Below are 18014 nucleotides of genomic sequence, written 5' to 3'. Positions count from 1 at the left end.
CCTTGTGCCTCAGAGCATTGTCCAAATGCTTCTGGAGCTCTGCCAGCCTGGTGCTGTGACCACTGCCCCCGGGAGCCTTTTCCAGTGCCCCACCACCCTGTGGGTGAAGAATCTTTTCCTGATATCCAGCCTCAACCTCCCTTGACACAACTGCAGGCCATTGCCTTGGGTCCGGTCACAGATCACCACAGAGATCAGTGCCTGCTCTTCCTCTTCCCCTCGGGAGGATGTGGAAGACCACAGTGAGGCCACCCCCACTCCCCCCTCAGTCTTCTCCAGGCTGAACAGACCAAGGGAATTCAGCTGCTCCTCACACAGTTTCCCCTCAAGACCCTTCACCATCCTTGTTGCCCTCCTTTGGACGCTCTCCAATAGCTTCAGAACTTTCTTATCCTGCAGTGCCCAAAACTTCACAGAATTTCCAAGGTGAGGAGCAGAGCAGGACAATCGCCTCTCTCAGCTGGCTGGGGGTTCGTGTTTTACACGCTATTGCCTGGGACTTCTTCCCTTTGCAGAACCTCATCAGGGTTCAGCTGGTGAGTAAGCAGCATGAGATAGGTGAAAACAGAAACTGAACAGCAAAGAAAACCTTCCTCCCACCTAACGGGGGAAGCAATTTTCAGTCAAGTTAGGACAGGTTTCCTAAGTGACTCACTGCTGCTACAAATCTGGCAAGATTCTCTCCAGTAAATTCATTCTCTTGCAAGCACAGACCTGCTGCCTTCTCAGCAGTTACTGTCACTGAAGCTTGTCTGCACATTACTTTGTCACTATGTATGCAAAAAAGTGCTCCTGTTCCCTTTCACAGAGCAACCAGTAAAGCTCTGCATCTCCACTCTTGAAGGGTAACCTGTATTTCCAAGTTATCCATATGAACACTTTAATCCATATGAAAACTTTTACAGAGCTCTTGAATGCACATGTATATGTATGTACACATACAACACCCCTTATATGTGTGTATATATATATATATACACATATATATACACACCACAATGATGACATTCCTGTGATTAATTTACTATAGCACAAACACTACCTAACATCTTGAATAACCCCACTGACTATTCAATTTACCTCTCAAGTTCTGTTGTGCCCAGCCTTCTAACATTGCATTCCTGTTAGCCACTGTTTAAACCCTATTTTGTTAATCTGTCGACCTTTTGCCTCACAAATGCATCTTCTCTCTTTACTATTTATTCAGAAGAATAACCTGAAGTTCTCAAAAGACGAGTCTGGTGGATTTAAGAGCTCTCTAGGAAGTGTAGGCTGTCAAAGTACTGAAAATTGCAAAATCCCAAGCTTAGTCATTGGGTTCCAATAATGGGGAACCTAACATAATAGCTTTTTCCAAGCTATTTGAGCCTTTAGAAGATTTTTAATACTGCATCCATTATTTAATTCTTTCTGATAAGGTACCCACAGTACTAAGGAATCATAAGCTCTCTGGTTTGGGAAACCAATAAAACTTGCCTCTGTACTATTGCAACAAAAAAAATATGAGGCAGGATATATGCAAGAGAGGAGATTTCACTTAGCTGTTGTGCAAAGGCATTCCTAACATCAGGGATGACTCAAACTGTTTTGTCCTTCAAGTTAAGTGGATAATACTGCTGTCTTACCAGGCCACCCTCTAAACTGAGGTACACAAAAAAATGATGACTCAGTCTCATCCTATGCCATAGCATATACAAATACAGAATACATGAAACAAACAGCTCTAAGGAAACAAAACAGCTTCTTGGGTCATCAACTGTTTTGTGGGGGGGTGATGTTTAGTAGTTATAAAAATGTAACGTATTACTGCTGGAGGTACTGAAAACAGAGCAATGTAGGTGGCCTGAAACACACCTCCCTAACAACAGCTGAGGGCCCTGCCTGGGAGGAGTAACTGAGAGCTGGTGCATTCCACCATGGTAGGCATTAAAGAAAAATATGACTAGAGCAACCCAAAAGGCAGAGAAAACCCTGCCTACTGATCCAGTAGTGGCATGCACACTCCAACCCAGTTTCTTCCTGAAATATAAGGTCATTTATCTTTCTTTTTTTTTTTTTAATCGAACAGTTGTGTTGCATTGTAGGTTTTGAGAACCTAAATTTTCTACTTACCTAGCTATAAAACGATACAGGGCTTAAAGCAACAAAACACAGAATTCTTATGCTTGTTTTCTTTTTCTAGCTTGTTCTAGGCTAAGAATTTTAATATCTGTCATATGTTAGATAAACACTAATGAATCTTATTTGCTCTTATATAGAGACTCATTATTCATATTAGCAAAGTTAATATGTCACATCTGGCAAAGATTGCATTCATTCAAATCAAACAGCAGCTGCTAAATATCAAAAACTAGATCTGAATTCTGAGATTTTATGGGAAATGTGCTCTGCTTTAATCTTAATCCCATCAAGGAAGAGTTTTTTGTGTATTAGATGTGGATTAACTTTCATAAGTATTTATGGGCAAAACTGCTAGCTCATGAAAGTACTGTAAAGCAGCCCCACTGCCTTTCCTGTTATGTCCATTTTAAGGATTCAATTTAATATCAGAAAAGATGCTCCACATGCAAAAATAACTTCAGTTTAAGAGTTTGGATGGATTAAGATAAGATTTAGGAAAAAATTAAATGCTTTTCCAAAGCACAAAAATTCTAGCATGTGATTTTCATTTAGAATGGAAATCAAGGCTCTGCAAAAGCCCATGTTTAAGTATATCCACATGTTTGTTACTCCTCTCTATAAGAAGTCCATTGCTTGTCTATACTTGCATTACCCTCCCTAATGCCAATACTCTGATCTGGGCTGCCATAGAAACTGGTTTAATCAAGTGAGATTCTACATTTCAAAAATTGATCACACCATTAAAATTACATTCTGTTGTTTCTTAATCTCAGAAATTCTGACAGGGACTAGTCTGTTGCAGGTACCATAATGACTGTACTTTATTCAGGCCAACATACTCTGTTCAAAACTGCTGCTCCTGTTCAAACTTTGTGTTCCTACTGCATGTTCTGAAACAAAAACATGTGATTGTAATGCTAACCCCGTTTCTTTACACTTTGCTTATCCTAGAGAAGTGAAAGCCAAGGGATTAGGTACACAGCAGGTGTCTGTTCTGCCAAAGAAGCCTATAAAGCTACAGGTCTCTGCACTATCCCTTCTTCAAGAAAAACTTCAATGCCCAATACACTAATGACAGAGCTCCCTAAAAATCCTTATACTTCTTTCACTGGCCTATTGGATTTACAAGGCCTGAAAGACTAAAGAAAGAGGTAGTGTCTGGAAAAGACAGACAGGAAAAACTAGTTGAAAGAGAAATAATGCCTTTGTAGAAATCCATGGCAAGAAACAGATTCCCCATGAAGTAAAGCCAGTATGGAGCACCTCAGAGGGATCTGTGTCTCCCACCTACTTCTGCTGCTGACTTTCAGGCAACCATAGCAAACCATTTCACCTCACTAGTTTCCCTGCATTTAATATCAAGAGAGAATCAACACCAAGAGTCTAAAGGCAATGATGCAGTAGAACAGGGTTCGTACCAAATCGATGACTTTGTAGACACGGGTGTGGCTTCTGGATGACTCTGCAATGGTGGCATTAACACAACCCTGTCACAGTGGAGGGACACGTATGTTGTCCTCCATGAAGCTGGGAATTTTTCAGCAAGTCTTCAATGCCAGTGTTCAGAAAGCAGCCACAGCTGCTTTATGATGCTGCACAAAGCCACTTTAAATGTGTCACACCACATCCCAGGTAAATCACTGGCTGCTAACAGCCAAAATCGAGCCTCAGGGTCAGTTCTAAGCACTGCATTATGCAGAAGTTTACGTGGCTTATCACTGGATGTTCCAGGAAATTCAGACTGGTCAAAAAGCATTCATGACCACAGCCACTTTACAGCTGTATTAATTATTCACTAGGAATTAGTGTCTTCTCTACAGTCATAAATGTGCCAGAACATGCTATTTAATACTAGAGTATCTCCTATGTTAGAAGATTGAAACCACAACAGTACCTTGCAGAAATCACACATTCACTACCTATTTCTTTCATATGGGCAGTGATCCATTTCTTATGTCAAAACTTTATTAAAATTATTAGCTGAAACCACTCAAAATTGCACTAAAAATGCTTTTAAAACATTGTAATCACCCTTGTGCCTCACACCATTAGAAGATAAAAAGGTAGAAAAATATATCTGCAGCATTCCTAAGGACCATAGAGGAAATAACAGCATCAGCTTAATCATCAGTCAGACATATCCTCTTTCAATAAAATCATTCTGTAACTATTGATAACAGCACTGTTGGTGGTATAGTCTGACATTAGTCCATCTATGATCTTGGCTCAGTTTAGAATTTTGGATCACAAAGCTGAAGTTCTATACACGTGCTAAATAAGAAGCGGTTGGAACTTATTACAATTTAAAAAAAATCTATGGATAATCCCCAGTGACTAGGTATGTTGAAGTAATACAAACAGCTTTTGAGCAAAAGAGAAACACACATGCACTCAGAATACATCCTCTTAAAGCTCAACACTGACTGTGCTCTTTTTTCCACAAGAATTTTCTATCCAATAATCAATACAAATCATGTTTTTCTAGGCATTTGCTAGTATTGCCTCTCACACTCACAATATGAAAACTTATGAACAAAAAGTGTACAAAAGTAACTACTCATAAGTTCTGTCACAATGCCTCTGACCAGTATCCCCCATTTCCTATAGGCAATGAATTCTTACATAAAAAGGGTAGCTAGCTAATTTACTCAAACTCACACGTAAAAGAATATGGTAAGAACAGCAACTGGATCTGAAAAAACACAGTGATCAAAATGAAATTTAGATAATAACTGGTATCAAATGTTCAGAAGAAAATAAAAAACAAATCCCATTTGCAATTTCTATCAGTGCTGCTAATCATTTATATATTGTTCCAACACACCAACCACTCCTGTTATGTCACTGTTACGAATCCTGCACTCGCCTAAATTTATAACATTCTGCTCACTTACAGAATTTGACAGAAAAACAAATGAGACTGGAAAACTGAAGTTTTTCCATGCTGTTGAGAACAACAATCATGAAATGAAATCCTGATTTCGAACTCTGAATCTCTTCTTATCAATAGACAACACTCCTTAGAAAATACTTACTCATATGATAATTATTATTTTTCTAGTTTTATGTTTACATGAAAGTTAACTTGCTGGTTCTGAATTCAGAAAACAAACAGTGAATGACAATTCTAAAAGCAAAATATTACTGAAACACTATCAACCTTCAAAGAGTATGAGGAAAAATTAATTGGCAGATGTTTTACATAGCATAATTAACAGTTCATTTCAATGCACTGTAACAGGATTAAGATAATTATGCTTAGAAACAGAAATGTAATAATGATAAATTAATAGTTTTTTTCATATTACAGTCAATTTCCTACATTCCAAATAATCACCCTGTTTAGCAATAGGTGCATCTGCTCCACACTGTCATCAGCTAGACAAATGGCACAAACTCGTGGCTGGGTGAAACAACCTTTTAACCAAGATACAGGATATATCCTTGTTTCATGAGGAAACAGAGTGATGGTTCCATTCATAAGCAAAGCAGAAGGTAAAAACACCAGTCCTGTTTTCACCAGGGCACAGTTACTGGATAGGCACTGAAGCTGCATCAGCAATTTGCATTTATGCAAAACTGGAGACCAGAGCTTAAATTGTGGGAGCCTATCAAATTCCAAGATATTCTTATATGGAAGTTTGAGAATCTGGATTCTGTGATGGTGCATAAAACCTGAATTAATATGCTTTATTATATGGGTTGTAAGGAATAACTCTGTCAAGGATTTCAGGCTACAAATTAGGAAAAAATTACCTTCAAGGATTTCTTTTATTACCTCAGTGAGGACTAACTACTGCATCCAAGTGCCACACAATATTAATGAAATTTACTATTTCAAAGTAACAGCTACATGAAGGTAACACCTCAGTAAAGAATGAAAAGTTAGGCTTGATATTTTGCGATTTTATTTCAGGCCTTCTACTTCCATACTTTCACAGGAGCTTTCTTTCATTTCTTTCTTTTTTTATTCAAAGGTGTATTTTCCCTCTACTTCTCCACAAAGACATAAAAACAACAACAAAAAAAAACCCTACAATCATTTTGCCTTTAAATGAAAAACAGACTTGCATTCCACCTCTCTCATTTCTATAGCTTCTCTGCCTTCATCATGCTCTTCTGTTGATTGTTTTTTTTTTGCTTTGCTTTATACTATCAAGTCCTTGACACTTGGAGACTAAAACCTCACTACTAACAGCACAAAGATCAGAGCAGGCACAAAACAAAAAAGAAATTGCAAGATTGGAAATCTCAAAGACCTGAAAAGTAGACAGAGGAGAGAAAAAAATAGGTATTGAGGCAGAACCAAGCAGAATAAAAGAAAGCAATGAGAAATATTTTCAAAAATAATACTAAAGAATGTGTGACTGTATTATTAATGTGCAGCTCAGGAAAATTAGTTCTGTAAAATTGAAGTATCACACATATCCAAAGCTAAGTAGATTGGAACAAGGGACGTAAGTGCAAAAGCATTGTGCATTACATATCCAACCAAAACCTTTCACATTTAGTCCCTTTTTTTTATTCACATACTGGAGCCAGTAAATATAAAGAGACCTAGTGTTCCGACTATCCATCACTGTTGTTCTGAGCCATTAAATTAATAACAAAAAATCTCAACACATAATGAATGAAAACCCCAAGACATTAGGCAAATTCTTTTGTATTGATCAGGTTTCTAGCTTCATTCCCTCAGTAACCATATGTTATTCAGTCTTCATATGTTTTCCAATTCAGTCCCATATTTTCAAGGCTTGATAGGGCTTTCTAGCTGTTTTTTTTTCAGAAATCCCTAGCTACTCATACACTTCCTGTCCCTCCTGCACAATCTCCTGATTAACAAGCATTTTTTACCACACATCTAAAGAGAACAAATGGGAGATACAGATACCCATTTTATTTTGTTCTTTCCTTAGATGAAGTTAGGGTGTTGGTTCCAAGAATGACAAAGAAGAGTTTTCACCTATTTGCTACAAAACATTAACTTTGCAACAGATGAGCAACTGAGTTCTAGAAACACCTTGGAGGCAATCTGCTTTATCTTAATGAGCTTTGAGGTGGAATTTCAACTCCTAATAGTAGGATACTTTTATAAGGCTGCACCCACAAATTTTTCTCAATGGTATTTGATTACAGACAGAAATACTATCCTGGGCTTTGATCTTTGATCTCCTTATATATCAGCAGTACGTGGTAAGAACCTATCAAGATAAAAACATACATCCTCTAATGAGATTCAGTAAAGAGATACCACAAGGCATGTCTCAAACAATGGTATACCCACAGTTTTGCAGAGCCCTTAAGCAGATGACTTTCAGTGAGAAGAACACTAAAAGCTGGAAGGATAGAAATGAATGTTGCTAACATTTAACCCAAATTCCCATATTTACAGTTACATTCCTTTGGCCTGAAAAATTAATAGTATCAACCAACATACCCTTGATTACCTCACTGAGTTGGCTCTTACATATCTTTTACGTAGTCATGATTTTCTCTTTATTGCAGACACCATCTTGCCATTGCCGCTAAGACATTCTGAATTATCTAGACAAGCTATTTTTGTTTTTCAGCAGCCTAACTAATTTCAAATCCCAACATTAATCTTCTCAATTTCTCCACAATTTAATTTATTATTTAATTTTTAAATAGGTACCTAACTGAATGGTGTTTCTTGAGGTATGTCTTTAACTAAGATCCAGGGTATCTTTAAGGTAACATATTACTGTTATATTCTCTGTTGGTATTTCATTAAATACACCTTTTATTTTAGAAAAACTTTTAGGATGTATTAGTATATTGTATATTGGACTGATCATGTTCCACTGACTAAAGTGAGATATATTAACACAACACAACCTCAGCCTAGAGCCTCACCGGAATATCACATGCAGACCAGTTGCAGCCCTCAAAAGGTTAAACGTAATACTACTTCCATATAGTTTCTTAAAAATAACTAACAATGGTTTGCTACAAGGATACATTTAAGACTTAAATCCTAGTTGACTAATTTCTGTGTTTGTATCTCAGATTTCTGTCACATAATCATGATTTAATCAATTAGCTTCAAGATGTGACCCAAACCAAAGACTACTCTTATCATTTAACTTTAGGCCTTTGGCTGTATACAATAGATGTAATTTCAAATGGCACTTAAACATATGTAGTAAGAGAATTGTGTATAATTTTCAAACAGTATTTGAAATTACATTAAAAGATGCATTTAAAATTTAAAGCTACAGAGAGCCATCTACAGTATATAAGGTGAAAGAAGGATCTGTAAAACTTTGATGGAGAAGTGCCATATCAATTTAAAAACATTTGGGAGTCTTCCAGTTTTGAAAAGACAAAGCTCTTACCGTTTCCTTTGGAATTTGTGACTGGCTTTGTTCTGCATTCTAAAGGAAGTAAAAAAAATAAATAAGAACACAACTACATACGACATATACTATCTAACAGCAAGGGGATAAACAAAGAGCTCTAATTCTGATATGAAGTGGTAGTAAAAATGAAGGGTGTTCGTCTCACCCCAGACTGAAATTTGTCTAAAAAACCACTACATGAGAAGTGAACAGAAATAATTCCAGGGTCCTTATGGTGCATACACCTGACTCTACCTGGCTCTGAGTGATATGACTGTCTAGCCAAGGAAGAACCACAACTGCTCACACCACTTTCTGCCTGGTGGAACGTTCTCACTAAGGGAAGTTCCCCCTGGATTTTCACTCTACTTTGAAGTTTTTAGAGAATGACCTCAGCAGTCAAGATGAACCCTTCCAAATATTTTAAACAAGTACCTATTTTTTAAAAAAATCCACTCTCATTTTAGCAAGGGAGCATGTCTGGATGAACTAGAACTGCAGCTCTGCATATCCCAGGACAGGAGGATGCATTCAGTTCACCAGAGATGGGACCCTGCTGTACGTTGCATTCTTTACCTGTGTCTTGGGGCACATAAGGCAAACACACGTTTGTTTATTTATTTATTTGAAAATGCATCCCACAGCCAATTCTGGAAACACACATAAGGAACTATGGCTCTTCCAAGCCCACACCCACCTATATTAAAATCCATTTGAGAACTCAGGAGACATCTTGATGCTGGCTGGCTGATCACTTTTGGGCTAACCAGCCATTTCTTTCCATTCTGCTGGGCACTAATGAAATGCTAGAGTTTACTGGACATTTTTGCTTTAGGCTGTTTTGCAGGAAAATCAAATGATAAAGCACAAAAATGTAGTGGCAAAACAGTAACACAAACATCCAGTAAGCTTCAACCCGAAGCAAACAACCAGTAAGAAAAAAAAAAAAGACAACTACAAGGCAAATGTAAAGGTCCTACATGTACCAATGGGCATATTAATTTTTAGGGTACTGGAGACTAATGCTGCCAGCCAGTATCTGCTGGTACTGAGAATATAGCTCAAAAGCTAAATTACTTAAGCCAATTCTTCAGAGGATTCACACAGTTAGTAGCAGCTCTAAGCAAATGTTTCACAAGCTGTGTGAGGTAACCACAGTGCTCCAGGAGCTCTACCTAATCAGAGTAATCCTCAGCCCTTTCGTAAAAAGAGGGGGCAGGGAGGGAAGGCTTTTCAGAGATAATGTGTCTCTACCCTACATCAGTGTGGACAAGCCCTAACACATCACCTATTATCTGGCATTAGGTAACTGTGGAAAGAATAAAATGCCCAGTATTCTCAAGAAACATGGTCATTCTTCCAGATCCCACTAATTAGAAAAGGTGACTTCTGCCAACTTGATTTTTTTCCCTGCTTCCACACTTTCCTCACTTTTATCATGCTCTGCTGCACTGGATCATCACACACACACATACCTGACCTGATCCACGCAACCTTCAGAGATCCTGTACCACCTAAACAGGCTCATCTTAATAATCCCCTAAATTTTAGCTACAATTACACATTTTCATAAGCCCCTTACAGATAATAACCAAAGTTAAGCTCTTTAATTTTCCTGAAGTTTATTATCTTCATTTTATTTAAAAAGAAACTCAAAGATGTTTAATTTTTTTCAAAAGTCATTCAACAATCCATAACCCAAAACATAAAATCTAAACACCTCTTTTATTGGGATTACTATCTATACAAATGTTGGCAAATATAAAATGGTTTTAATATTGAGTGTTCTCAGTAAGCAGCAGCAAGTTCTGCACTTAAGATGTTGGAAAACATCAAATAATATGATTTTCTACATATGGTTTCTGAGATACATCTCATTCAGTTGATATTTTAAAGCACACAAATGTAGCAAATATGAGAGAAATAGTGGAAGGATGCAAAGACAAATTTTAAGTGGCCAGAGAAGGTCTGCATGTGCAAAAGTGAATGGACATGATTTCAGGTCATTCTCCTCCCTACTTCAATATCAATTTTCTTTCTTCTTTTTCTCAGCTTTTCTGTTTCTTTGGTTGGGTTTTTGTATTTGTTTTTTTTTTCAAAAAGCCAGTAAAAGTCAGTGAGAGGAACTGGTTGAAAAGACTTGATTTGTTTTTTTTAAGGATTATTTCTTACCAGAGAAGAAAGAACAGCCTTTATGATGACTTTTAGTTCAACACCTTCCCTAGCAATTCTGCTCCTGCTCTTTGACAGCAGTCAGCAGCGCATACCTAAGAGTTCTTCATGTCAGGATGTAAACAAACAAACAAATCCTTATGCAACAGAGGATCATCACACACATGTACTGTCAGATCCTCACAATACCATTATTCAACTGGAGATGCAGAAAAACACACCAGCTCAGATCTGATCTCATTACACAGTGCAAAGCCCACCTGGTACCTAACAAAGCCACAGTAAGGTCTGGCTTCCCTAGGCTGGACTTTGCCAAAGTATTTGAGAGAGTATTGCCTGAGCCACAGCAGGGAGGCTGCTGAGCTTGAGCTCCTTCAAAGGGGGTGACTTGCTGTTATTTGAAAACTAGATAATGCATTGCTATTACGTCTCTGCATTATTTACACCATTTATTTGTTTACAACTATTTAAACAAAATCTCATGTCAAATTATGCATTAAAACTTCCTCGTTTTACCACAGAAATAATATACACAAAATTAAGACATTTTCTTACTTCTAAGTTTATTTAGAAATCTCAAAAAGCATTTTCATTCACCTTTATGAAAGATAGCAGTGCCATGAAAATTATACCACAGGAACTTATAAACAGATTGCTTTCACTGTTACAGTGATAAGGTAGGGTGTAATAGGATTTCAAGTTTTTATTTCTCTTCACTTTATGACAGCTTTCACTTCTGCACTTGAAGGCATGTTCCAATAATTTTAAGGTAAAAGTTGGTTCATTTGAAACCTCCCCTGCCACTCTGACTTCCTAGGTTTAATGGTAGTTTTGAAAAGTAAAAGGCTAATGTTTAATATCTTAAATGGCCAAATAAAAATTAATTTTCTTTGCATTCAGAATAACACAAATCCAATAGAAAAATGAAGTTATTAACTTATCATACTTAGATTTGTCTATCTTCTCACAATAATGCAGCCAAGTAAGTTATTTTAGAATTGTATATAGCTACATTAATACAAATAATAAATAACTTCAGCAGTTTAACTGAGTACAGAACAAAGTAAGACTGCTACCATTCAGAGTATACCTTTTCATAACAGAAGTTATCTTGAATAATTATCAGAGAAATATCAATATACACTATGCAAGTGGAGCAGGTACAGTATGAAACATCATTTTATTCCTATTTAATGTAAATTTCTTAGAAACATTTCCGAATTGCCCTGCTAAATTAATAACTGCAGGTTTCCATTCCACAGAGATTGCATTTATATTCAAAAAAGGCTACTACTACTTCTTATACTTTCCACTTTTTGGTAGAAAGGTATTTACATATCCTATTTTGGCATAGTATTATATGTTTGAGAACATATTAGTGAGCAGTGGGACAAATGACAGGCTTTCAAACATAGCTTTCTATTTATGAAAAGTATGAAATAATCCACTTGTCTGCATGCATCCAAATAATCTCTATGCAATAGCTTCCCCTATAATAAATATTTTCACTCAAAATAAAGCTCTCACTTATACAATATCAACACATACTTAATTCCAATGGCAGATCCTGAAGAAAATAGAAAACATGTATTCAAAATGTTCTAAATAAAGCAAAATAGCTTTTTTTTCTTTTTCTTCTATACAGTGCTGGCTATGCATGTTTACTAACAGGAGACAAGATCAAATCATTTGCTCATACTCATCTAAGCTTAGCTGCTCTCTATTTTACGCACCAGTTCCCTTGGATGGAATGTTTCTTCCTGTCGAAAAATCAAAAGGGCAACTGTCCCTCCCATCTTGGTACTTCGCAGCAAGGACACAACTTCTTCTTGAGTTTTGCCTGTTAAATCAACTCCATTTACCTGTAACAAAGGAAATGTTAGACATCAGTAAGACTCCAAAACAGGGAAACCAGCAGACACAGCGAAAAGTCATGTGAATCATATGGGACAATACTAAAAAACTCTTACTGGAGCAATCTGCTTATTGGCTCACATTACAGCTTTCATTTAATAGAATTAAATGGTCATCCTTCTCATACAAATAAAAATAACAAGCCAGACATTTATACTTCCCTCCTTTTCAGCAGCAACAGTAAAGTCCAGCACAGTCTAAAACCAGCTAATCCCATTTCCTGGTATTTCTTGGATCGTCTGCATAAATATTTTTAGGAAAATCAACGTATGATCCCAAAATGGCCCTGTTTCCACATGTCTTGGTGTTATACATGACTTCCGAATATATTTAGCATAACAAATTGTGACAAAAGTAGAAAGTAATTCTATCCCTGTATAACCTTGAGGTTGCTACTCTTGTCTCTGCTCAGTGGTCCAATCCCCTGGCCTCCACATGTCACTGATCAGGACAGGAAGGTGTGGAATACATGCAGGATTTCCCACTGTATGAGCTAACTTCAGTAAGGGAGAAGCCAGAGAAAGACTGAGTAATCTCAGGCTTGCTTGCTCAGAAACATTTTGGAAATGCAATTCAACTAACAGTGATAAGCAAGGGAGCATGGTGCTCAGAAGTCAGCAAACCATCTTTCTCCTTCTCCTCATAAGAGAGCACAGCTCACACAGTTGAGATGCCATAGCTGTCGTCTTAAATGCTTCTCAGTCCCCTTCTACCCAAGTCATCTGGGTTACCTTGAATTACAGTAATTGTAGGGGGCTATCCTCCAGCAGCAATTCAAGCTGACTTGGCCAATTTTGCAGTAAAGTGAAGTTAGAGCACTGACAGGCAGTTACAGACTCAGCTGTACCTCCAGTGTCATTTGGCTTAGGGACAGTAATGAAGAGCTGTGGGTGGTAACATATCACTCCAGCTAGATTTGCAGAAAGATCTCTGCGGTGTACCTATCCAAGAGAAATTTAGTTCCCTTGAGGACATTCTTACTTCAGGAGAGAAGTGGCCTTGATTCTCTGTATGACTCCCCTCCTCTCATGTCCCTTTCAGTTAATTCACTAAACATTTTCAGGGTATTGTCTCCCATCCCTGGAGACATCTTCAATAATTTCTGGTCTGTCACTCCATGCTGATTTAATTCTACTTACTAGGTAACAATCACTTTGCTTCTGTATATTCCTAAAGAGCAATGCAAGACTGTGACACTATATCCACATAAGGACTATAACATATATTCACATTCATATGTTTTTGTAGTATGTCTGGGTCCAGTTCTTCAAACAGCTATGTACTGAAAATGCCTAGCAACTTGATCTCTCACCTAAAAACATAAAGCCAAAAAGAGGAAAAAGAGGAAAACATTCTCCTGTAACATAATATACTGTAAGCCTCTGGAAGTGATACAGTGTGTGGGCTCAAGCCAAAACACAGACAAGGAACATGTAATATTTCCTCACCTCGATTAATCGGTCTCCAGCTTTTAATCTCCCATCTTGAATAGCTGCACCTCTCGGAAGGATGTTTTTCACATAAATTGGAGCAGAGCCACCAATTGGGACATCTCTTGAAGTAATGCTAAATCCCAAGCCTTCTGTACCTGCATAAAGAATGTACTTTACTAGTTAAAATGCACATTTTATATTACATATCATTTTTACCAAACAGAATGTATGTATACCTCACTGATACAATCCATGAAAACACATATAGGATGCAAGAATTACTTCATGACAAAAAAAGAAAACACAAGATCCACAAGAAAGCTGTAGCTGAAGCACTGAGTCTGGGCACAGGTGGCTCAGCAGGCACTCCCTGCAACTTGCTGTTCTGATGACTTCCAAGTCATTGCCATATTTCTGACTTTCTATTTCAGATGAGCTGAGTGACAAGGAATCAGAACAAAGCATATCTGATATCCTATCACTGTCTTCCCCCTTGTCAATCTGGATCTCATCAGTGATCCATTCTTTCTCTTTTGCAGCTCTTTCAACAGCGGCAGTCAGCCAATGCTGCTGGGCATGGGGCTCTATCAGCTCACTTGTGGACACTGGCAGGTGACAGTACTGGAGCTCAGTGGTCTCATTTCTTCTGTTCTGGGGACCTCAGGCTGTTTTCAGTCAAAAGCTCCTGTGCCCCCCGGCTTCACCTGAGCTTTTGCTGGGTGTCTGTCATGCAGGCAGGGAGCAAACCCAGGCTGTCACTTCCGAGGTCCTGAGGGACACCCATGTGACTGACTGCACTTGGCCAAGACAGACTGAAGCAAAACAGAGGCACTTAACATGACCTGGAGAACTCCAGAGCAGGAGCCCAGTAAATTAGACTTGTTTGTATTTCAGAGAAATTAAGCATACCATCAGTTCCACGATTCACAAGCTGAGGACAATCAGAAGCCCTTCCTACCATACAGAAAGCTGGTTTATGATTCTCTCTTAGATACAGTCTATCCAATGTTACCAACACCCCCTGAAACTCTGAAAAAGCCTGCCACTCCCCCCCTCAACATTACACATCAACGTCATGATGTCTATTCAGGACACTTAATGCAGCATGAAAATAGCTGGCCATCCAGTGGAGAGTACCCAGCACAGTGTCAGCACCTACACCTTGCATTTGAAACTTCTCAGAGGTTGTCAAAGCAACAAATTCAAGCTGTCTATAGTTCAAGCTGCTTTGCTAGGCATACACAGGCCCAACCTACATTTAACCTTACCTATAATGGCAACCTGCAGTTAGGACTCAGCAATATCAGGTAGGTCCCTAAAAGCTACACAGCACACACCTTTGCAAAATGTCATGGGGATAGAAACCAAACTTTTATGAAACTGTTGTCAGCTACAAGCCTTGGGAAGCTTAACACAAACTGTGTGAAAAACACACAGCTACTGAACCATTTGAGGTGTTAATGTATTTAAAAAGGGAAAAGAAAAAACAACTCTGCAACAGCAGCCAGAGAGATGAGTGAGCAAGAGAGCTCTGCAGACCCCAAGGTCAATGCAGAAGAAAAGGGAAAAGGTACTCCAGGTGCTGGAGCAGAGATTTCCCTGCAGCCCATAGAGAAGATGATGGAGATGCAGCTGTCCCCCTGCAGTCCATGTAGGTCCATGGTGGAGCAGAAATCCACCTGCAGTCTGTGGTAAGGTTCATCACACCAGAGCAGGGAGATGCCCAGAGGGGCTGTTCCCTATCGGAAGCCTGCACTGGAGAAGGCTCCTGGCACGGACCTGTGGCACCATGGAGAGGAGCCCATGCTGGAGCAGGTTTGCTGGTGGGATCTGTGACCCTGTGGGGGACTGATGCTGGAGCAGCCCATTCCTGAAGGACTGACCCCACGGAAGGGACCCACACTGAAGCAGTTCTTGGAGACCTGCAGCCTGTGGATAAGGTTCATCTTGGAGATGCCAGTGAAGGACTGTCTCCCATAGGAACAACCCCACTCTGGAGCAACACAAGAACCTGAGGAGTTCTCCCTCTGAGGAGAAAGGAGTGGCAGGGACAATGTGTAATGAATGGACTGCAGCTCCCATTCCCCATCCCTGTGCACTGCTGGGAGGAGGAGGTAGAGATTTCATGAGTAAAGAGAAGTCTAGGAGGAAGGGAGAGGTCAGGGGTACATGTTCTAAGATTTGGTTTTATTTCTCATTACCCTACTCTGATTTGACTGGCAATCAATTGAATTAATTTCCCCAAATCAAGTTGGTTTCACCCATGACAGTAATGGGTGAGTGATCTCTCCCTGGTCTTATCTCAACCCACAGGATAAGATTCCTTGCTGTTTTGCCTCCCTTGCCCAGCTGAGGAGGGTGAGTGATAGAGCTGCTTGGTGGGCACCTTCTGTCCATCTAAGGTCAACATACCACAATGTTACTTAATTTTTATAAATTAATTAATTTCTATTGCCTATGTTTAATTGCTAAGCCTACTTTCCTAGAGAACAGATTAATATTTGCTCATGAAAAGAAAGCAGGAGTCAAATAGAGTAACCAGTACTCAACATACAGATTTCTGAAATCTGCACAATCGCATTTGATTAAAATTTAGTGCAATATATTTTATTATCAAGACAGAAATCATGCTAAGAAAACTGACACAGGTGGCAGGACTGGGCATGACACAAGCTTTTAAAATCTTCATCTTGAACATAACTAAGTGCTCCTGTATACACAGTAATGGCATGTAGATCTTATTGTTCAGGAAATATGGATCAGTTTCTCTAAGCTAATTATTTTGAGACCCTTCCTTCTGCAGCTTTCAAGACAGTTGACATTTGAATTTGAAAGTCTTCATCCACTTTCAGGCAAATACAAAATTTATCTGTGCTGTTATATAGACATAAAAAAATACTAGATCTCATAACATCCATATTTTACTTAGGAGACCTCCTAATTTTAATGATGCTTCAAACATTCACAGAGCTCTTTAATTCCCTGCAATATATGAAGATGATCTGAACAAGTTTTTTAAGTCACATCTCAGCTTTTTATGGAATTTATCTTTTCCTTATTATAAAGAACAGTGTTGAATACTTCTCTTTGAATACAGGTTTTGTGTGCTAAAAATTCTAAAGTAATATCAAAACATGAGTGCACTCCCAGGACAATATTTCATTATTAATAAGCTTAATCCCCATTGCCTGATTACAGCATCATTACAGATGTCTGGTTCACACACACAGCACTTCAAACCCCCATGGAAAAAACAGAAGTTGAAATGTTCACATTACAAATGCACACAGGATATAAATTTGGACTGTGGCATTTTCTGCTGTCAAATCTCCAGAAAGTCTTTACCAAAGCCTGCAGAACATCACAAACCCACACGGAGCCCAGATATTAGCAGAAGAAAATTCTAATTACTTATTTCTGTAGAAAGAAGGGGGCCTCAACTGGGCTGTTCTACTGTACTTCTCTGTGCAGCTTTGCATGAGGCAGCTTTTGGGTGTAATTTTCCTTTTACCATTTCTCTGCTTCAGTTGGCTGTTCATGCCCCATAGCTGCTCTCGGCTGGATGATACAGCTTCATAAACTACTATGCTTATTATATATAAATTAGATGTTCACAACACTGGGAAATAAATGGATACATCCAATCAAGAACAAAAATAAATATTACTTCTGTGACTGAATTGATTTTATTTTTTTTCTTTTTGATACGCTTAACTGATATAGTTCTCTCCACTCCATTCATTTCCATTCTCCCGTTGATAGAAATACATATAAGATGTTAATATCTTCCTGCTGCTAAAATGTTTTCAGTTCTTTGGGTATAAAACTGCATTATAATAAAGGGTGAACTGCGCAAATATATTGTAGGCTCCTCTGATTTATGCTAGTAATACAGGAGAGACTGGACACACATACAGGCAGAACCACAATTAATAGAAAACAGAAGAAATTCCATATTTTAGGAAACACAGGAGTCATCCTACAAATAGCTAGGAGCTTTACTTTACAATGTTTA

General features: G+C 38.4%; 1 protein-coding gene across 8 annotated transcripts in view; it reads right to left on the bottom strand.

The window, feature by feature from the left end:
* Positions 1-18014, bottom strand: part of PARD3 (par-3 family cell polarity regulator) — a 440918-nt gene that overhangs the window by 177432 nt on the left and 245472 nt on the right. For 5 of the 8 annotated variants that reach the window (XM_062506769.1, XM_062506777.1, XM_062506785.1 and 2 more), the window contains 2 exons: positions 14015-14154; positions 12386-12514 (listed from right to left, as the gene is read on the bottom strand). In XM_062506769.1, coding sequence (XP_062362753.1) covers positions 12386-12514; positions 14015-14154 — 269 coding nt within the window. Of the gene's footprint in view, positions 1-8477; positions 8517-12385; positions 12515-14014; positions 14155-18014 lie in introns of all 8 variants that reach the window. The other 3 variants (XM_062506759.1, XM_062506784.1, XM_062506750.1) reach the window with 1 other exon arrangement.

This window comes from Cinclus cinclus, chromosome 1, assembly GCF_963662255.1.
Source record: "Cinclus cinclus chromosome 1, bCinCin1.1, whole genome shotgun sequence".
NCBI lineage: Eukaryota > Metazoa > Chordata > Aves > Passeriformes > Cinclidae > Cinclus > Cinclus cinclus.
Note: the sequence above shows the minus strand (reverse complement) of the source record. Positions and strands in the feature narration are given on the sequence as shown.